The following is a 23,482-nucleotide window of genomic DNA, read 5'->3' as shown; positions in this document are numbered from 1 at the left end:
AGACCTGTCCAAGTGTAACTGATGTGTCCTTGGTCAATCACAACTATCTTGTATCAGCCCTGACACCACTGGAGAGTTCCTTCTCCAAGCTCAGGATTGTAAAACTATCTGTTTCTGCTTAAATGATCAAAACTAGTGTAACTTTTTATGTCTGTGATTGACGAGGTCAAAACTTTTATGTATTTAGATAAATCTTTATCATGAGCTTGGGCCACAGTTATGCAAATGATTAAATGATTACAAAGAAAAACATACAGTCAAACCTCGATGTATCGAAGTTCAAGGGACCGTCAGAAAAACTTCGAAACATCGAGACTTCGAATTATTCGTGGTTGAAATTAGACCGATGTTTTTTTTACCATGACCAACTGTGGTAGTTGTGTACATGTACATGTCGTCCCCGTTCCGTAAACTTTATAATCATTGTACCACAAGCAAAACATACGTATATTATAAACAAGACTTACGTGTACTAGGCCTAACCCATGTACAAGTGTTCGTTTGGTGACTATTTAAGCGATGGTTAATATTACGGAATGAATATAAAAACGAAAACACGTACGTTGTAAAAACGAAACTAAAAAGGAGGAACCGAAAGCACTACAACACCTACAAAATACTTCGATTAAGAATAATCAATTTGCTCCAGTATTTATGCCAAAGTTGTGCAATGTAACAGTTTTGAGTATGAGTTACTAATAATGTGGCTCGCTATTTATCGTTCCGTAAATTCTACAAACCGCTTCCAATGGTGGCGGCGAACATAAAAAACGACTAACTGTATCTTCGCCGTACTAATGATTTAATAACGCAGCTTGTAAAAACAAAGCACCGGTTATCGGCCTGATTAATGATATTAATTATCTTGATGATATCAAGCTAGCAACACAAGCTGTCATAATCCCTATTGTCCGGCGAAGGGCCGTCGCGAGACAGCTAGGTGTGACAGCATGCCGCGGAGGTATCGGCGAACACCTGATCTGTACAGGTAAATTTTTATTCGAATCATCGAGTGTCAGTTACCTATGATTCTATAACAAATGGTCCATGAAAAAAGTTCGATACATCGAGAACTTCGATTCATAAAACTTCGATTCATACATGGGTTAGTTAGTAATGTTATATAGTAAAGAAATTCGGGACCAGACAAAAAGTTTGATACAGCGAGAATTTCGATTCATCGAAGTTCGAATCATCGAGGTTTGACTGTAAAAGATAAAAATATTCAGTATAATTAGATACCTGGAGATAGATCAGTCCTAGACCACTTAACAGAGACGGCTTAGATTGTGGATCCTTCACCAGTAGGGCTTCATATACTGTCATGGAGGCCTCGTAATCCTGGAACAGTTTGTTATCAACAGCTATGTAAACCTTTCACAAACTGTTACACAGATAAAACTGAGAAAAATGAAGAACACTGATCTAATGACAAATAAATAACATTCTTGTCTTGGGTTGTATCAAATGATTATTCTTTCCAATTTTCTCTTTGGTTGAGATATCCCTATTTACTTGATCAATACATGTACATATAAAGCATGTAAGATAAAGACACCTGTGTGAAGATAGGTACTTGGTACATATAGATAATGTAGAACAAATTGAAATAATATTACTGCATATTATGAGTAAGATAGGATGATAAGTTAGCCCATTTCCTCACTTGAAATCCACAGCAACAATATCTTTCCTTGAGATAGGTCAGAGGTCATACTGTATACGTAGGTAAGTATGACATAATTTATGCCACTTTCATTTTTCAGACCCGCAATCAAGGAATTAAATTCCATTGAAATATGGAGTGGCATATTGGGCTCAGATATGCATTTTACTTTATATAATCCAAAGATTAGAAAGTTTTTAAGTCACAGTGACCTATTTTAGTACACAAAATATGACACATCGGTGAACTTGTGAACCAGATGAAGATTGATCCAGGGACAAAGACTGATTCAGAAGAGTTTGACCAAAGTACCAGGTAATACATATGGACAGATACAAAACAACATACCAGGTAGTGGGAGTCTGATAAATACCTTGATAGCCAAAAATGTATTTCCAATGATGAATAGAACTTTCTTCTCACGAGAACACCACAACTCTCTGGAGGCTGAAAGACACCAAGTTCAATTCTAAAATCAAGCTATCAAATGCTGAATACATTATGTATATTTATCAATGTTGCATATACTCAATAATGTATCTGGAAAATGTTTAAATTACTTTATTATGTAAGACAAATACTATCATACTACTACAACACTAATTTTAGAACCATCACCTTTTCTACTTTCTTCTTTGATTTCTACTGCACTGCCATCTTCACTGAGGCCTTCATCCAGGTTTTTAATGATCTGAGGACAAAACATGATAGAATCATAAGATCTGAGGACAAAACATGATAGAATCATAAGATCTGAGGACAAAACATGATAAAATGATTAGATCTGAGGACAAAACATGATAGAATCATAGATATGAGGACAAAACATGATAAATCATAAAATCTGAGGACAAAACATGATAAATCATAAGATCTGAGGACAAAACATGAGAGAATCGTAAATCTGAGGCCAAACCAAAAGGGAGTCGTAATATCTGAGGACAAAACATGATAGAATCATAGATCTGAGGACAAAACATGATAGAATCATAAGATCTGAGGACAAAATATGATAAAATGATTAGATCTGAGGACAAAACATGATAGAATCATAGATATGAGGACAAAACATGATAAATCATAAAATCTGAGGACAAAACATGATAAATCATAAGATCTGAGGACAAAACATGAGAGAATCGTAAATCTGAGGCCAAACCAAAAGGGAGTCGTAATATCTGAGGACAAAACATGATAGAATCATAGATCTGAGGACAAAACATGATAGAATCATAAGATCTGAGGACAAAATATGATAAAATGATTAGATCTGAGGACAAAACATGATAAATCATAAGATCTGAGGACAAAACATGAGAGAATCGTAAATCTGAGGCCAAACCAAAAGGGAGTCATAATATCTGAGGACAAAACATGATAGAATCATAGATCTGAGGACAAAACATGATAGAATCATAAGATCTGAGGACAAAATATGATAAAATGATTAGATCTGAGGACAAAACATGATAAATCATAAGATCTGAGGACAAAACATGAGAGAATCGTAAATCTGAGGCCAAACCAAAAGGGAGTCATAATATCTGAGGACAAAACATGATAGAATCATAGATCTGAGGACAAAACATGATAGAATCATAAGATCTGAGGACAAAATATGATAAAATGATTAGATCTGAGGACAAAACATGATAAATCATAAGATCTGAGGACAAAACATGAGAGAATCGTAAATCTGAGGCCAAACCAAAAGGGAGTCATAATATCTGAGGACAAAACATAGAATCATAGATCTGAGGACAAAACATGATGGAATCATAAATCCGGGCACAAAACATGATAGAATCATAAGATCTAAGGACAAAACATGATAGAATCATAAGATCTGAGGACAAAACATGATAGAATCATAAGATCTGAGGACAAAACATGATAGAATATTAAGATCCGAGGACAAACCATAATAGAATCATAAGATCTAAGGACAAAACATGATAGAGTCATAGATCTGAGGACAACACATGATAGAATCTGAATGACTGATATGGATATTAAAACATTATTTGTGTTATAATGTATTTTAAACACTGTTTCAAATCTGCTGTGTGGATGAGGAGAAGGGAAACCTTATCACTTGGACATATTTTGAAATACAAAAGAAGAATCTGCTGGTAACAATGGGATTCCCTTTCGTGTCTGAACCCTAAAATTTCATTCTATCCAATTTCAAATCTCAGCCCCATTGGTATACCAATATACCATCCTGTAAAATTTGAGTGGTATACATCTTGTCTTCAGAGAAGGTGTAGATTAAATATGTTTGTAGCCAGTTGTCTTCCTTAGCTCTACCCACTCTAGCCTCAAGTCAGGTAGATGTAAACGTTAAAATACCTTTTACCATAACTAGAACAGTCGCCAGAGTGGACGACTAATACCCCTGCTGCACAAATTTAGTAATAACTCCATTAATAGGGCACCTTATAGTTTACTCAACTCCCCTGTATGTCTGGGATCTGTGTACCAAATTTTATCAAAATCTGTCAAGTATTTAAGGAGGATTTTCCCGGACAAAGTTGTGTCTACAGACAGACAAAGAGACAGACAGACGGATGGACGGACAACCTGATTCCAGTATACCCCACTTACTCTATTGCGGGGGGTATAAAAACACTATATGTGAATATAAGTGACACCATGATTATTGATTAATGTACCTTATATAATGCCTGACATTTTAATTCAACAAATTAAAGTACATTGACTGTTTAGATGGTACAGAGTCTTATGGAAGTAACACTTCTCCTACCCACCTTTTGTGTAACAGCCAGTATGTAGTGTAGTCGGTCTAAAGCCTCCTGAGATCGCCCGAGGTAGTGTGGGAGCTCCGCGTGTAATAGCCGCATCCCGAACGATACAATTGAACCTGATCAAGAAAAAAAATTTTAATGATGTGACAAAATATATAGAGAAACTGATAAAAAAAAACATGCATGTAGTTAAATACTAAAGTTAAATCATATGCAATAATAACTGTCCATTATACAGTCTATACAATAATAAACAACAAAACATGTGGTAATAGACACAGATTCAAGTCGAATATCTTAAATAAATACTTTCTTAAAATGTCTAGTTCAAGAGCATAATGCATTCAGTTATGAGATATTTTGATAACTGACGGATCTAATTGATCTCTATGATATCACTCATCTGGTGATACACAATGGACAGGTATGAGGACCTAACCTTTACGTCCCGGGTGAATCTGAGGATAGTATTCGTAGTAGAGATCTGGAGTGTCGAGGTTCTGGAAGCCCTGTAGTTCTGATTCCACAATGTTGTATAGCTTCAGCTTCATCAGAAGTGATAATCGACAAAACCACAGCTGTAAAAATAAAACATACAACAGTTACTATGGTAACAAGTAATGTTTAGTACCAGTATCCAGGTATTTGCTAAAGAATCTGTTATTTAAAAGTAAAGGTTAAGTATGTTACAAACCGTTCATCTTCATCATATTGTCAAAACCTTCATGCCAGCGATGTTTGCAGTTGCAATAAGAAGCAGTGAATATGATTCTCCTTACACATACATGCATTCTCAAACCAAAGTATTACCTATAAATGTATGTACCTTACACATACATGCATTCTCAAACCAAAGCATTACCTATGTCCTATACATGTATGTAATTAAATCTTATTTGTTAAAAATTGATATACATTTACAGGGGAAGGGGTCTCCCCTGAGTGTCAGCCCTGTTACCTGTAATGTATGAGATGTGTGTTGAGTTGGAGTAGTTGTCTCCCCTTGAGCGTCAGACCCCTGCCCAGCAGCAGTAAGAAGTCTGCCTGTCAGTTCTACAGCCGATCTATAACATCCACCTTCCTGTATAAAACAGACATAGTCAATGATATTACTCTGTATAAGTATTACAAACATTTTGTGTCGGATAATTACAAAGTCAATACAAACTCTGGAATGGTAATGCACTTAAGTGTTGATGACTTAAACCATTAAAACATGTTCCACTGCCGATGATTGGTATTTGTTCTCTATCAAAAACGTGAGTAGGAGAATTAGTGGGTGTTTTAAGTTAAAAAGTTACTTACTTGACACCATTACCACTATTAAAAATTTTGAGCTTCTTCAAGATATTTTGCATGCACCAAATGCAAAATAAATTATCTTAATGTATTTAGGTGTTAATTAGACACCTATATAGATAATACACTATTAAATATCAATTATTGTTCAAGTGACGGGTATTGTTTATGCTCTGTTGGCAGTGGAGCATCGTTAAGCTGTTTACAATTTGTTGTTTTAAACTGGTGTTTAATATAATACCATCAGTTTTCAAGAGGCCATATAAAGAGTCTCTCAAAACCAGGTTACATAATATTTACCCTAGAATCAAAACACAAAACCAATAATGATTTAAACAGCTGAACGTCTTGAAATATGAGTTACTGACAGATATGTAATTACTCATTTTGTAAAGTTTGTACTAAATAAAATGGTGTAAGACTATAGAACATACAAGGAGTTTTTTGAGACCATCCACATCTTGAGACACACTGTCGACTGTCAATATTTGTCTCTTTATCGCCTCCTGTTCCCCCATGTAGCGATGAACCAGGTCTCGTACAGGATCACCCTGTAAAACACACGTACATGTATATAATGATTATTACTACATGTTAGAGTTTCAATAATTCATATGAACTAATCAATCATAAAACAAAGATTAACAAACCGGAACTTTTACGATAAATTCATACTGGTATTTTTTATGCATGGTTCAGATGTGGAGCCAGATTTGTAGAGATGTTTTCGAACCTTTGTTACCTATTAGAGAATCAAACCCTTGTGAAATGAAATGTTCTCAGTGTTACCAAACCTAGACTGATACAAGTGGTCATAGAGCTATCAAATACAAGTTGATTTACATCCGTTTTCTTATTTGGCTGTTACCTGGGACTCGTTCACTACAATGCTTGGAGAGCTGATCTGTTCCTCTGTTGGTACAAAACTCCCTGGCGATGTTGTAACAGTCACAAGTATATGTCGTGTGGCGTCCGATGGGAGCCAGGCATCGTGTTGTCGGTCAGCATCACTCATGTATAGACTGGCAGAGAACGGGTCGGCAGTACTGCCATCCCCGAGAGTCTGAAAGGCTGACGCCAAACCTCCAGATTTAGGTGGAGAGCCAGCTGCAGCGGTTTCACCTATTTGTAAAATATACATGCATATATTTATACTTAAAAGAAGATGAATTATATATCTACTATTGTCATCTGATTAAAATAAATCTTTGTCCCTATTCATTATGTACAGTCGTACACTCAGCTATAGTTTACAGAACTGGAAAGAAGTTGTTTACTGGTAACACATTACTGATGGTGATAATGGAGTATGGTTTTTGAAGTAAGACCGTTATTTTTAGTAAATAGAAATATAACATGTTAATTTGCACTTGACCATGCTAGCAGGAATGTTTTAGAATACTGATGTATAGGTCACACTCCCGATTTTCAGGGTAAAAAGTCGTGACTTAAACTCCGGAAAATACGGTATACAAGTACATGAAATGGTTTAGATGTCATCTTCATTTCCTAGTACACCAATTTATTTTAACAGTTTCTCTAGGTATCACTGCCAAATATTGGTTGATATTATATTATCTAATGATTGATATCAAGCTTGCTGTGTTCAATTCTAACTTACTTGGCTTATCGTCTAGCTGAACCTCCATGTGACTGTCAGTAGGAGGCTCTGGTATAGACTGAGGGCCAGCTGGAGTGGGGAAGGCAGACAACTGCATGGGAGGCAGTGGTGTGGCCTGGAAGGGTTGGTGGGCCGGTGACAGGCCGAGATCAGGATACTTATTTGACAACTGGCGATCATAGCTGATGGGCGCACTGTCCTGAACCGTATCTATAGGGATGGTATCGGTGATGTGGAGTTGTGACATACGATCTGACATTAATTTGTTTGAAGGTGACATACTCAGGCCACTCAGAATATCCTGGTCTCCATCACCTGTTCCCTCCGCCGTAAAGGATTCGAAATCCTCCTTATCATCTATAACCTGTAGCGATGCCTCCATAATGTTAGTCTCCGTATCCTCGGGGACAACCTGAAAATCTACACTTTCTGGCTCCTCATGTGAGAGTCGGCTTTCAATAGGATCTGGTCGTGAATTAGACCCTTCTGATACATCAGCCACCGAGGGGACTGCACTTTTTGAAACTTCTTCATTACCAAGGTCATCCATTTCACCAAACACTCCCTCTGGAGTAACAGATTTAGATTTGTCATCCTGGGGAGTGTTGCTGATGTTGTCAAAGAAACTTTGTCCAAATGGGTCACTTTCGACAACTTGTGATGTCTCTGTTTTAAAATAGCTGCTAATGTGAAGAGGACTTTGGTTAGGTTTATCTACCTCTGTGTCCTTTTTGCTACTTTCTTCATTCCCTTCAATGTTTCTAGAAATTTCCATTGACGGAGAAGTACCTAACAAAGAAGATTCGGCCCCTTTCTGTGGTTTATCAGTTTCAGGTTGGTTAAAGTCTACCTGCAGGGGTACACTTGTGTCTTTGTCAGCCTCATTTTTATCTGTGTCTGTATGACTGTCATCTAGAATATCTTCATCAGCTGGAGTGGTTTCCAGTATGACCGAGTCTAGTGTATCTGTGGTAGCAGAGTGTCGCAGCATTGGTTCTGATGGAAAGGCAAGCACCTTAGAGGATGGTTCAGCAAAACTTTCATCTTCTAAAAGGTCACCAACCCCAGAATTATCATCCGACATCATTTTGATAGTTTCTGAAATGTAAGAATTGATTCATTTTATACTAGCTAGTAAAATAAAAGACACATATAATCATGCTAACCATGAATCCCTTGATCATGATCCTTTTCTGATATTAGGTATGTGAATTCTTAATAATTGGGTACACATGATTCACAAAGATATTTCCTGATCGGATAAAATCTTGAAAAGGAGGGACCAATACAAGTGAATATCATTTAGTTCTGCAGCTTCAAAAACTTGCTGACTTCAATAACAATAGAGTCAACTGCATGGTCAGCCATTTTTATTATCTGACGTTACTTTGCTAACTGTAGAAATCAGAATGTAATGTTTCAAAAGTGTCTCGTCGTGCTATACCTCTAACATAGTTGGAGTGATACTTGCTATGTAGGCTAGTTTATACATGAAATATCAGACTAATGCTGCGTCTCGTCTTGTAGCAAAAGATCCCTCCAATTGTTGGAGCATCCTTCCAGAGGTAAAGCTAGGCCGTTTTCGATTATCAGATTATAGCCTCGGATTCAGACTGACCACTGAGAATTCAGAGCACCAATTATCTTGGTCTTTTCGACAAATGCATAATTTATCTACCAAAATATAGCAATTCGTCGTGATTAGTGCCAATTTGCTTGCTGTAAGAAAATAGCGATGAAGGTTAGGGAAATTTAAATCTGTGGAAAAGAAACTACTGTATTGGCATAATATAATGTGCATGTGTGATAAAATGGATTGTTATGCGTAGATAAATTATCCATTTGTTGAAAAGACCAAGGTAAATGACGCTTCGGCCTATTCACAGAACATCATACGAACATCGACTGGGTATCTTACGGACATAGAAAAATAGTTGTTCCAGGGCTGGCTGAATGTTGGGCGGTGAGATTGCCACTTGATTCCTGACCAGATATCGGACTGTAAAAGGATTGGACTGGGTCGATCATTGGTGACCAGTTAGCTCCACGATAGAGCATTCGGCTAGTGTTTGGTGGTTCGAATCCCAAATGGCCGCTACATTTCCTCATCTCCTGTTGTTTTACAGGACAATACTTAAACAATGTGTGAAGGATATGTAGTTAAGAAACTGTTCAGGAACCATTCCGATGCTGCCAGAGAGCTGGGGGATGTATGCGGCCACGGGCCGTCCATGTTTGGTGTCTGTCCTGGAACCAGGCCAAAATGGCAAAAAATCATGCCGCAAGTACATCCTAAGCATAATAAGAAGCTTTAAGGGATTGAGACTAAAGCATAAGTGTGGTTTTAGTCTGTCGGCAGGGCCAGAGTATCGATATAGGTTGCAATTTAGTTTATGATTAAAGAAGGATCTCGTGATTTTATATTTTTTTAGACAAACTTTGGCAAAACCCTCAAAGGCCTGAATAAAAGACTGCAGGTCCGTCAGGATTTATTCTTGAAATAATGACTTAAACAAACGACCGAACCGGTTGTTCCGAATAAACAAAAACACCCAAATGGATCACCATGACTTGTCTATTATACTTATAAGAACTAACGTTATTCGGGGTATGGGAACGTATGTACGCAACACAACCGCTGTATTAATACTATAAAAAACATATTGCTATCTAGGTTTCATACAATTAAGCATAGAATTTGCATTTGAATTGTTATTTCGATAAACTTACAAAATGATGCAGATTCGTGCAAGGTTCAACGACCCGTTTACGACGGTTTATGTCGTAAAATGGAAATGCGAAGATAGTCAATATTGAAGTAATTAAGAAATACAATATTAGAATCCACTTGTTTAAATAACATTTGACTTTAATGATTTTCTAATCAATTTAAAATTAAGGGCTTACTTTCTATGCAATATAGATTTGTGAATCAATTTATTTTGCGACTACCATCGCATGTCGCAAAGTTTCAAAATGGACGACGAAGCACCCGTCATTTATGGACTCGAATTTCAGGTTACTTTTACTTATAGTTCTCAAACAATATCTTTGTAAAAATACATTTAACCAAAATTATAAAGTGAATATGCAACTTATATCATGGAAATATATCATGGAAACGTCCTTATTTTATAGATTTATGCATGTGTGGTCCGATGTGGTCCTAGGCTAACGTAATGTAACCCAGATTGGCACACATTTTTCTTATTTTTAAGCATCTATTTTTCAGATTGCAATATAATTCCAATTTTTGTATCAATCTTACAAATAGAGCCTATCATCTGTCTGTTGGTTTATGTTTGGAATTCTTTCTGCACGTGTTTCCATAAATAGCATCCTTGGATACAGGTCTAGAACGCACCTGCTATCAACCAGGTGCGGGTACCCAGATTGGCACACCCAGGTAAAAACAGTGAGCATAGGAAATATCGGAATATTTCAAATATGATTTGACTTATATTGAAACTACAATACAAAAATCAACAATTAATGCCATTGAACACTTTTCTCCATATGTATTATTTGAATGATTTACGTGAAAATCAATGCAGTCATTACGCAGGTAAAATTTCATCTTTATGGTTATCACTTACCTTTCTTACATAATTTTTACGATAATATTTAAGCATATTTTGCCCTTTTAAGCTTTGTGTGTGTTTTACTGTTAAATAAACATATAAATGGCATAAGGGAAGTAACTCTTGGATGTATAAGTGCTATTCGAGCGCACCTTTGTTTCATTTCGCATGGGCACATTATCGCAGATGAAAAATCTTCATACTAGAAAATCAACATTTACTGAGGCTAAAACAGCTCTGAACTATGAAACTACCAAGTAACTGACAACTAAATTGATTAAATTTGTGTTCTAGACATAGTTTATACCATTTCCACACTTTTTAGAGCAGACTAATGAGCAAAAAGTGGAAAACTAGAGTCATCGCACGGGGCAATATTTACCGTAACACTTGATTTTAGGTATTTTCTTAAGTTTATAGCTGAACAAAATCCCTCCTAGCTATGGTCATGTGGAAATATCACCATTAAAGTATTTCATGATGATCAGGGAATAATTATAGCAACAGATGAAAGAAAATTTCCAAAGTGAATTTAAAACGGAACAATATTATCAAAAAGTGTGCCATTTTGGGTAGCGTGCCAATTTGGGTAACATGACGTTAGGCGTATCTTCGTCTCAATGCATTGGTTTGGGTCGTTTCGTCCTAGATCCCGTTAGTCTTGTTCGTTTTGAAAATGATGTGCAGTAGGCCTATGGAGTAACTGTATACTTTACCGTATTTCAGCTCTTTATATTATTATACTATGATAGAAAATGATGAGTAAGTATACAATGTCATGTATGAAATTTTCATATTTTTGGAACATCCACAGGCCAGAGCATTATCTGCCCAGACAGCAGAGACAGACAAAATACGATTTCTCGTCGGCACGCAGTCACTTCGATCTGAGAACCAGGTAATTAAAAGTACTGACCTATTACTGGTTTTATTGCTGAGATGTATTATGTCCAGGATCCAGAATATTCGGATAAAAAAGAATAATGTCAAAAATGACATTAAAAGGTTGCACTTGTAATTCCCATAAAGTGAAGTACATTGTACATGTACTGATCATGATATGAAAGTTAGTGTGAATTACATTGGTAATTTCCTTTATAATGATTATATAGTATAGGCTTTTTATACAGAGACCTTTTGTATTAGGTAAGTGTCTGAGTTATTTGATAAATGAATGTATGAAATATCTCCATTGTTTTCGTTGCAGATCCATCATATAGACTTTGATGATGAAAACAACATAATCAACAAAATAGTTTACCTACACCGTGAGGGTGAGATCTGGGAGATCAGTGCTTCTACCCTGGACAGCAACCTCCTAGCTACCTGCTACAACAAAAGTATCTCCCTGTTATCTATCCTATTATTATACCTCATGTTCATTACAGTGTCTGTGATTAGTTGAAACACATCACATGACAATAATTAATTTTTCTTTGTTTTCATACCAAATCTGGCTTTCTGATTGGCCAATATTTTTTTTGCATACCACTATGAAAAAAAATCCGAGAATGGCGCGAAACCCTGACGTTATCGTGACGTCACAATAGAGACATTGACGTTGCGTATTGTTTTGGAAAAAAGAATCCTTGAAAAACCACTATAATGTTACATTTAAACATGCTACATTTTATCAAATAGAGTATAAAATTAATTATAAGTATTGATGTCACTATTTTTTTATTTTATCGGGTTATGAAAAAAAATTGTTTGAAAACCTTTGCAAACAAATTTTTTTTTTATACCCTGATAAAATTAAAAAATAGTGACATCAATGCTTAAATGAAATAAAACGTCGTATTTCCCTCGGGGGAAATAAAACATTGTATTTTCCTGGGGCGCAGGCCCCTATGGTAATCACCCATCTCTCACATGGAGTTATTTCCCCTTGTACAACAGTGATGCATGAAGAGTAAAACATCATTTTTTACTTATGGCAAGTTTAAGGGATATTTAACCCAGAATAGTGAATCATGAATTTTCTGTGAAATAAACAATTTATGGCCCTGGTGGCAGTGCGATATGAAGGTTTATTTACCTTCAGACGTAATATTTCCCTCGGGCAAGCCATCGGGAAATATCACACCTTCGGGTAAATAAACCTTCATATCACACCGCCACCAGGGCCATAAATGCATATTATTCTAATATTTGTCAGCCATTTGGAATATTGACCTTTGGGTACTAAATGGTGAAAATATAAAAAATATGATGAAATAATTATAGCCTCTCTCTACTCTGAATGATTAGAAAAAAATCACTAACCTCATGTTGTATCTGAGAGATAACACAAGTACCGGTAATTTAAGAATATCACCCTTTTAGTTCTAGATCTTAAGGGTTTGAAGATAACTACATAAGTGATAAAGTGGATGTAAAATGTATCTAAATTATTATAATGTCTGTCATAATTCCTACACCTGAAAAATAACTACATGTATTTACATATGTTAATCAATGATGTATTCTTGCTTTCATTGAAAAGCATCGGAATCCAAAACAGAGATGAGAGGGGCGGTGTGGAAACTTCCAGCAGACTATGACAGCTGTCAGATAGAGGACCAGTCTTCCCATCAGTCGTTGCAGCTTGTGTGTCACCTTGACAACTCAGAATATGGAGACATGAAAAGGTGATGTAATGGATATTGATGTTTATTAAAGTAACAGTATACAGTTGTTGACGGGGATTGAGGGCAACATGATTTGTTGGACCCAAAGACAAACTGTTGCCTGAGGCCAAAGGTACTTGACATGCCCATATGAGATAACTTTGTTAGATTGAGGTTTGTGAGATGACCTTTTGAGATTTTGGTATGTGAGATGACTGTTAGATTGAGGTATGTGAGATTGAGGTATTTGAGATGATCCTGTGAGATTAAGGTATCTGAGATGACCCTGTGAGATTGAGTTATGTGAGATGACCCAGTGAGATTGGGGTATGTGAGATGACCCAGTGAGATTGAGGTTTGTTAGATGACCCTGTGAGATTGAGGTACGCATAGTGAACCTGTGAGATTGAGATTTGTGAGATGACCCTGTTAGCTAACATTAATCATTGAGAGATTATCAATATTTTACAGTGTCCTTTGGCATCCGACTGGAGATAGTAGTAATCTGATTGGTCTGTCAGACAACCATATTCTTCTCTGGGACCTCGACAGCTCATCAAATACAGCAAAGGTTTGTTTTAAGTCTAAAACGCAGTGGACGGTCTGGAATACTCTTAGATGTCAAATACAAAGGTTTGTCTTAAGTCTAAAACGCAGTGGACGGTCTGGAATACTCATAGATGTTATATACAAAGGTTTGTCCTAAGTCTAAAACGCAGTGGACAGTCTGGGATACTCATAGATGTTATATACAAAGGTTTGTCCTAAGTCTAAAACGCAGTGGACAGTCTGGGATACTCATAGATGTTAAATACAAGGTTTTGTCTTAAAGTCTGAATGGCAGGGGACCGTTTGGCAAGGTTGGATTTTGATTTTTAGTGCTGTTGTATCACTTAGCAAAACGGTTTGAAGCTCAAATGATTCTAAATGAATAGTTCAGTTTTTGCGGTAATAATTGTTTTTCAAAGAAGTAATGTAGTGAATTAAGAATAAATGCAATGGAGAAGAATGTGTTATTCATTATATTAAGAACTTTATAACCAAAAATAAATGTACAAATATTGAATATTTTATACTTTGTGTTTGATATGTTTGGTAGCTGTTGCCTTCTTATTACTATTCATCTAAATCAGTTAAAAGAGATATTACTGATATACATGTCACTCATTGTTGTGCCCTTAGCTGACCGCCTCTGCAGAGCTAGAAAGTAAAGGTCAGCCTAAGATGACCTGTGGCCGGTGGAACCCCCATCACAACAGCCAGCAGGTGGCCACTGCTAACGACACTGCCATACGAGGATGGGATATCCGCTCAATGCAGTAAGTTGTGTAATCTTTAAAACGTTTGATTCAAGAAAAACTTGTGTAGTAAAGTTTTCGGTTGAGATTTCCCTGTCATCCTGACAGACCAATTATTAAATTCAATTAGTCCCTTGTTGTGCTGACTGCCAAACGAGGATGGGATATTTGCAGTGAGTTATGTAGTTTAACTTGACAATATATACTCACAGTTTTGAATTTTAGTTCCAGAAAAGATGTGTTTTTCATTGGGCTTGAAAATGGATTATTTGTCTATTTTCATGTAATAAATTCTAGAAAGATGCTCTTGCAGTAAATGTCGAAATTAAATTCATCTATGGAACCCTTTAAAGATTTTCTTGTACCATTCAAGATGAGAGTAGTATCATCTGCATATTGGGAAACTAACAATGGACATTTATACCACAAATGTCTACATTATTTTTTAATCTAATCTAATAGCCAAAACCTATGCACACAAAATTAATATTTATGGGGCTATGGGATATCCTTGCCTACAGCCTCTATTAATCACAAAAAATGGAGGTAGATTGCCACTTTGATTCAAAGCAGATATTGCATTATTATGAAAAGTTTTCACCCAATATCATTTTTCAATTTTCATTTACTAGAAAACTTGACAATATTGTCTTGTGTCCATGTCTAGCTTGGACTAATGCCATTATAGTGTAACTTGTCTACACAGGATGCCACAGGGACCAGATTTTTTGGCCGATATAGTTTCCAAGTAAACAGTTTTAAATTACCATAAATTATGAAAGAAAATGTCATTTAATTATGCTGGAAAATGGAAAAGACTGGATTGTACAAGTCATATTGTATATTTATATATAAAATATGATGTCAGCAATGAAAGACTTGTTTAAATTTGTTATTTTACATTCCAGACAAGTCTATGTTATTGAGAATGCCCATGGTCAGCTGGTCAGAGATGTAGACTTTAACCCCAATAAACAGTATTACCTGGCCAGTTGTGGGGATGACTGTAAAGTGAAGTTTTGGGACACGAGAAATCCTACAGAACCATTGAAGGTTTTATCAGAACACTCTCACTGGTAAGTATGCTACATTATACGGATATATATGTACCTGGCCTAAAATACCTTTAAAGAAGACACCATTTTCTGTCTAGAAATCTACAACATTGCAGCTAGCTGTACATATATCTATAAAGTCCTTAATGGCCTTTCAATAAGTTTTATGACTACAGCTAGTGAGCACTACTTCAAAAACAAACACAGCTTACAACTGTAAATGATTTACTCACGTTTTTAATGTTTAATAGGCCTATCTATATCGGATGGATGTCACAAGATTTGCAATCGTAATAGCCGCCATTTTGGGTGTATTGTAATAGTAGCTCCGGAGGTATTGAATTTCAGGATTTCACTAATATTCACGTTTTTAAAAAATGAAAACGGTATTATTTTTTTAGAATTTCGATGTGAATTTCTTTTTTAGAAAAGATATCTTAATAATAAAATTATTAATTGCAAAGTAATTAAAATAAATCAAATTAAAAAGAAATCAACTTTTTCTCTATCAGATTAAATTGAAATATTTTGCATACTACTCTAACACTTATCTGTATTTTCTTAATTTAGTGCTTGTAAATGTAGAACATTATTTTAATTAATTGTCCATTATTATGAAGCATGTTATCTTATTCAAATCAATACAGTATTTTTAATATTTAAATAAAGATATATATTAAAATAAAGGTAATTGGATTGAAATAAAGAAACACATTTTGAATTTTTTCATTCTTTTAATTAATATAAATGAAATTTAGATCTTTCTTGTGAATCAATTATAGTCATGATCATATGATCTGCAGATTACAATTTTCAAAATCATTTTTTTCAATCAGAATAATTAAATAGATGTCCTGATATTACTTAGCAACTCAGAGAGTTTAAAGCTTTTAAATGAAACAACAAGACAGTTTTAAAGATTTCCCCATGTATTGGAAGTTGTCGATATATATCTGTGGGAAACACTAGACTTCAAATACTCAGTTTACTCTATTCATTCAACATCAGACTTTTGTACTGAAGATCAGGGCCCAGTTGTTCAAAAGGTGATAAGCTTAATCATATGATTAGTGATTTTTTTTTTATTTATTATTTTCCGCAAAACCTGTAATTGTATCTTCTCTAAAATGGACAGGTAGGTAGAAAATGAAATGCTTCAAACATCTATAAAATTCTATAAAGTTATTTTTACAAGAAATCATTTTAGGCCCCAAAAAAAATGTCTGTTTAGGGTTACCTGACCGACCCTAGTTTTTTCCCACTTTTCTGCGAAATATAATTAAAAGTCCGAATTTTGATCTCAGACTCCGGTACAAGCCATTAATTTAGAGTGAAAGACACCAAAACAAAAACAAAAAAAAAACGACCAATGACCCTATTTTTTTTGCCAATGTAACCCTAAACAGACATATATTAATATTTTTTTGGCCTTATTTAATTCATTTAATCGTTGTTAAACTATTATTAGCCTAATCACCCTTTTTGTCCAGTAATTTAAACAGATTGGTGTTTTATTTCATTTATATTAAAAAGAAGCTATTGTACATATAAAAAAAGTTTTAGAAATAACTTGATTGGCAATGTGTTGTAACTAAGTTGTATGTATATATGCTTACAAATAGAATTATTTCTACTGCTTTGAATGCTTCTTTTGGTATTTGGGTCACAGAAATTAAGGGTTGTTTGTCTTGTCTGACAAGGAGCCCCTAATTAGGCCCCCCCCATCATTCTTCCTCCATCTATTTCCATGTCTGTTCGTCCATCTATCTGTATGACTGTCTACAATTGGTTTCAAGAGATTTCCTCAAAAACAAGTTGACTGTTTTGAGATCTGGTAATCCAGAATGGTTGAATGCCAGACGTTTCGCCCCGAAGTTGGTTAGCCCCGAAGTTGGTTCGCCTCCAGACGTTTCGCACCATACATGATGACGTTTTACCCCCAACATATAATATAGATTAGACTCAGTATTTAGTGATCAGTCATCCGCTTTTCATTGCTCAGTACTACTGTATATTCTTATAAGTCTTTAAAATTGATTTTGTATTAATGGAACGAGTTGGACGTGACCAAAATTTTTTCCATTTTTTTTTACTCTACCAACTACTGAAAATTACAATATTAAATTGAAAATTTGTCAATTCATGAAATACAGATAGTAAAAATATGACGTGTCAAAATACTTATATTTATACCCAAATTTATATTTATAACATGTCCAGTCTTTATGGTTGTTCTGTACTAATAGCTCTGCATAGTCTACACTTGTAAATCATGGTTTAAACGATTCATTCCGACATTACCAAAATCCGCACAAAACGCATACATGCCATACCTCCCGGCGTGAGACAAAACCTCCCGTATTTTAAAGCCTTTTATTGTCTCCCGGCAGGAGAGTCTAAATTCCCGTATTCTGTAAACCCCTCCGTTTTATTTTTGTAGCCACATTTGTGTACATACTAGGTTAATTTTAGCATGAGAGTAACCACTCCCTGACCCTTAGACCAACACCCCAGTAGCTCTAATAAGCAGCCTTGGGCTATTTCCATCTTGGCTTGTGGTGTCACTTTCACTCACGTCTGTGTATTATGTAAAAGTCAAGCAGCCGATCGGCCGCCTAGAAAACAATCAGCTGGCCTTTCAATAAATTTTATGACTACAGCTAGTGAGAATTACAACAAAACAAATACTGCTTACAACTGTGAATGACTTACTCACGTTTTTAATGTTAAATAGGCCTATCTGTATTTGATGGATGTCACAAACTTTGCAATCGTAATGGCCGCCATTTTGGGTAATCGTAATAGATGATCCGGATTTCATAGAATTTCTGGATTTCCTAATAACCACGTTTTTAAAAATGGAAAAGGTATTATTTTTTTTTGAATTTCTGTGTGAATTAAGAAAAAAATATATTAAAAATAAAAAATTATCAGTAGTAACTGAATTTAAATAAATCAAATTAAAAAGAAATTTACTTTTTTCTCTCTCATATTAAATTACATTTTTAATACTACTGTAACAATTCTCTGGTTTTTTTTTTTAAATTTAGAGCTTGTAAATTTAAGAACTTTATCTAAGTTAATTATCCGTTATTGTGAAAGATTATTAAAAAGCCCAGTCTAATATTTTGAACAATAAAACTGCTCCAGAACTGGGTGTATATATAGGGATGTGACTACTTTTGCAAAACCACACATTCCTTTATTTCAGTAAAATTCAATACGAATGCAGACTGTTTCAGCTACACTCTGACTAATGCTGTATTCCAAAAAGCAAAGAAAGCAAATACAATGTGAAAAATGATACCTAAATGAAGCAAAATTGTTACAGAACATGAAATTACGTGTTTGTGTTTATTTTGCAAAAAATTTCATCATAAAAAAGCAGATATTTAATTTATTCATATATGTCGCGCGTATACCTCCCTTATTTGAGACCAAAATCCCTTAAAATGGTTATCAATCTCCCTTACCACCCCTAGAAAAATATGGCATGTATGAAAACGGTAAAGACGGTATAAAGTGCATTCAGCTAATGTACATCAATACGAAACCAAATAATGACACACCACATCGCAAAAATTCCCATAGTATTATATCTTAATTCCATTTTGATATGACAATGGTAAGTGCATTTTATTTCTCAAAATAATTCACTTCCCGTAATCAGAGATTTGAATATAATAACTATTTAAATCTCTGCCGTAATCAATTTTCCTCGTGAAGTAAAAAACCCAATCTTTGTTGCAGTAGTGTCAATTATACCTGACTGACTGATTGATCAAAGGGACTGCCACGGGAGCACAATTATACCTGACTGACTGATTGATCAAAGGGACTGCCACGGGAGCACATCAGTAGACAACTGTTTTTTATCGTTGCATCAAAAAACGAAATATATCTGTTGAATTCATATATTGTTAGGATCATCCTGTTTGATGATATTCTTCTCGGGGTGACATTTCCACAGTTTTTAAGTTTTGTAAAGGAAATCAGCTTTTAAAATGATTGTATGTGGAACATTTGCTGTGCAAAGCTGAAAACAGGCCTGGAAGATGTTTTAGAATTATATTGAATTTTTACACATAATGTACATGTTATATACATAATGTACATGTAATATACATAATGTACATGTAACATTACTGAATAATAATATGAAATAAATGGTTTATTTTTTACTATTTCATGTTGGGGGCGAACCGTCGATTTTTATTTTGCCACTGGGGGCTAACTGTCAGTAGTTAGGGCGAAACGTCTGGGGGCGAACCAACTTCGGGGCAAAACATCTGGATACCGAATGGTCACAGTGGCTCCTAAAGTGATCAATATTTAAAAATCGTGAAAATCAGTATACAGGGGATTATGGAAACACAGAATACAATGTTCACAGTATTGAAATCTAGTCACAAGTCATTAAGTGCAGCTAAGGGTCAAATTAGTGGGGGCAGGGCCCTTCCAGACAGATTATAGGCTTTGCCTGTTGTCTCATCCCTTTATTGTTAATAAAATTTATTGAAAATCAGACTTAGTTTTCTAGTTCAGGTAACTAACATACAGTAAAAAACCCATAGGGTGTTATATAACAGAGATATGTTTTAAACAGTGGATTGCTAAGGCAAATTGACTGTAGTATGATATATAGCAAGTGTTAAAAACATACCATTATAATTTGTATTATCGTTGTAGGGTATGGGCTGTGAGGTACAACCATTTCCATGACCAACTGGTCCTATCATCCAGTAGTGACAGTCGTGTCATCCTCAACAATATCGTATCATTGTCATCTGAACCTTTTGGACACCTCGTGGAGAATGATGATGATAGTGATGAGGATCAACAGGTTCAGAACCGGTAAGATGTTTTGTCAATACTATAGTGATTCAAGTTATAAATAAAAACGAGAAATAAGAAATACCAATACAATGCTATCTACTTTGGCAAAAAGCAAAATTACCAGGTAGTATACATCTTCTATACAATTTAAAAGAGGAGCAGACTTTTTTTTTATTTGCAGTGGGACATAATAATCATTAGTTATTACAATATATTTGATACATCTCTTAATTACCTTAGTGATTGTAATGTCTTTGTCTCCAGAAACATGTTGTCTTTATGATGGTTTCATCTACTGCATGGTTATTCTAATCACAGTCTGATTAAAATTAATGATTTTGATCTATGTGAATCTACATGTTTGAGTCCTTGACTTTTAAATATAATGGCTAACCTATAACAGTATTTTATCCAAAGAGATCAATTTATTTCATGCATTAATAACATAACAACACATTGTTACAAAATGTTACTTACAAACAATTTTCGAATAACTAAATAACTAAAGATTGCAGATGTTTACTTACTGTAAAGCCAGTTATTTTTGTGGGATTATATTTTTGCAAAATGGAAGGTCATGACTATGATCAGGAAATTTTATTCATGAATTATTGAGACATATATGATGTATACATAACCTGAAATTCAGATTGGGAAATTTCAAAAGCTTATTGTTAGCATATTTGGCTGTATGATATATTACAGCCTATATAATGGGTAGTGTATAGTAATCTGTGTTGTAAATTGTGTTTTGTTGTTACTGCCTATATCCTGGATAGTGTAGAAATCAGTGTTGTAAATCATGTTTTGTTGTTACAGTTCCGCTGAAGTACCTAAGGATGGAGTGATAGCTACATATGAGGAACACGAGGACAGTGTGTACGCTACAGACTGGTCGTCTGCTGACCCCTGGGTGTTCGCCTCCCTTAGTTACGATGGACGCTTAGTCATCAACAGAGTTCCTAGGGCAGAGAAATATAAAATATTGTTATGATTGAGAAATATAAAATATTGTTATGATTGTTATTGTGTACTGTGTACAAATCAGATGTTATTACATTACAAAGTGTATAGAACATTTAAAATGTTCCTTTTCCCCTTAAATCAGAATACTGTAATTAATGTAAAGTCCTTATGAGCTCTGAACCTTTCTGTAACCTTCTACTGCTGTAGGTACATTTGCAGAACAAATATTAGTACCATATTCAATCAAGGTTCTTTTATTTTTGAGCTCTGGGTATTTATTTTGTTAAAAACAGGACATTGTAATATGTTGATTTCCATATATCAAAAAGATGTGGGCAAAGTACAATTTACCATTGATTAGCGATAATTCATACTACCAGGTGTAATCTAGCAAAGACATTTGTGATAATACATGTGTAGAGGTTAATCTCAGATAACTGTTGATGACTTTGCCAAGTTTATCTTATAATTGATAATCTATATGTCATTTAATATTATAATGTATTACAATTTGATGTTAATGTTATCTACGTGGGGTGTAGCATTTATTCATGTGGATGAATTCAACTGATTGCAATATTTTACATTCATTGGAGGATAGATAAAGGGGTAGTGCCGTTTGAATGCTGATTGTATAGCCTAAATGATTCTCTATGACGTTCTTCTTAGAAGATGCCAGCCTATTCTATAGTGTATTAAAATATGTGACCAGAAATACTTAGGCTACAGACAGTATGATTAGTGCTTGTGTAAATATGTATATTGGATACTTTAAATTCTACAAAGTAATTTAACATAAAATTTTAGTAAGATTATCTAAGAAGATGTTAATTAACCACTTGCCTTTAGTCCCCTATCTTGGACACACTACATGGACTAATTTTAGCGCAAATGCATAAAAAATGTAAATTAAAATTTATTAATCCGTTTATAAATCATTGCTGCTTCGGTGGGTCAAAATTCTATTACAAAATAGTGCTGTATATGAATAAGTGCTTCAATGACAGCGCTAAACGTGCAATAATAAATCTACTGCTAAATAATTACATATACAATATTTAAATATTTGATATGATTTTGAACCTTACATACACAGTGATAGGTCAACAGAAATTAGGAATTAATTATCCTCAGTGGTTGGAGGGGCTAGCTTTGTTGGTTGTGTACTCTGTAATTATTGTGTTCATGCAGTTGTATATCAGTCCACTTGGGCTGACATGCATGACTGAAGGGGATATTTCTTTCTAAAAGATGAAATGAAATATTACAGAAGTCAGAGTAATCATTAGGCAAGTTTGTGTTTGATTTTGAAAATGTAGTTGGAGTACATAAGAAAATCATACAATGGTCTACATTTATAAAGTGCTTTTGATTTATCTTATTCTCTGGATCTTCTGGGTTTTGAGAGAGTTGTGATATAGGGAAAACACTGAATTTACATTTTATTTACGAGGGGAGTATATGCTAATTATGAATATCTGTGTTTTGGATGTATAAAGACTTGTTAAGGAGTATGTTTGGGTATTTATATAACACTTGTTATGTACAAATGATTCCTAGAACAGGGACCAAGTGCAATAAAGAACTTTTACATTATCAGCTGTCAAATGTCTTTTTTTACTGGTAAAACACAGGATAAACAGACAAAAAGTACAAAGTGACCAATCATCTCTCCATCCAATATCTTATTGTTTATATGGATTTAGTTTGCTTATCATCCTATTAATAGCTAGTCTCTTAAAGATGACAATTCAAGTTAAAATGTATGAAGTATTTCAAAAAT

At 34.7% G+C, this 23,482-nt stretch overlaps 2 protein-coding genes across 3 annotated transcripts; one reads left to right on the top strand and one right to left on the bottom strand.

Moving 5' to 3' along the window:
- Positions 1–1,119: 1,119 nt before the first annotated feature.
- LOC138326223 (trafficking protein particle complex subunit 12-like) lies at positions 1,120–10,133 on the bottom strand. The gene is made up of 10 exons (XM_069272349.1): positions 10,085–10,133; positions 7,355–8,452; positions 6,602–6,855; positions 6,168–6,284; positions 5,393–5,515; positions 4,874–5,012; positions 4,438–4,550; positions 2,285–2,357; positions 2,040–2,113; positions 1,120–1,341 (listed from the first exon to the last, which is right to left on the bottom strand). Exons 2-10 carry the CDS (start codon positions 8,439–8,441, stop codon positions 1,120–1,122), a joined length of 2,202 nt encoding a protein of 733 aa, XP_069128450.1. The 5' UTR covers positions 8,442–8,452; positions 10,085–10,133.
- A 163-nt stretch (positions 10,134–10,296) lies between these two features.
- On the top strand, positions 10,297–23,295 carry LOC138325044 (EARP and GARP complex-interacting protein 1-like). 2 transcript variants are annotated; one of them, XM_069270402.1, is made up of 9 exons: positions 10,297–10,372; positions 11,750–11,833; positions 12,143–12,275; positions 13,421–13,565; positions 14,016–14,115; positions 14,727–14,863; positions 15,751–15,918; positions 20,587–20,751; positions 21,553–23,295. In XM_069270402.1, the coding sequence occupies exons 1-9, from the start codon at positions 10,313–10,315 to the stop codon at positions 21,725–21,727; spliced, it is 1,167 nt and encodes a 388-aa protein (XP_069126503.1). In that variant the 5' UTR covers positions 10,297–10,312; the 3' UTR covers positions 21,728–23,295. The 2 variants fall into 2 exon arrangements, with proteins under 2 accessions (XP_069126503.1, XP_069126502.1); XM_069270401.1 differs by lacking the exon at positions 10,297–10,372 and adding an exon at positions 10,573–10,760.
- Positions 23,296–23,482: the final 187 nt, after the last annotated feature.

Source organism: Argopecten irradians, chromosome 6 (genome assembly GCF_041381155.1).
Source record: "Argopecten irradians isolate NY chromosome 6, Ai_NY, whole genome shotgun sequence".
Lineage (NCBI taxonomy): Eukaryota > Metazoa > Mollusca > Bivalvia > Pectinida > Pectinidae > Argopecten > Argopecten irradians.
This window is presented reverse-complemented; position numbering and strand designations above follow the sequence as displayed.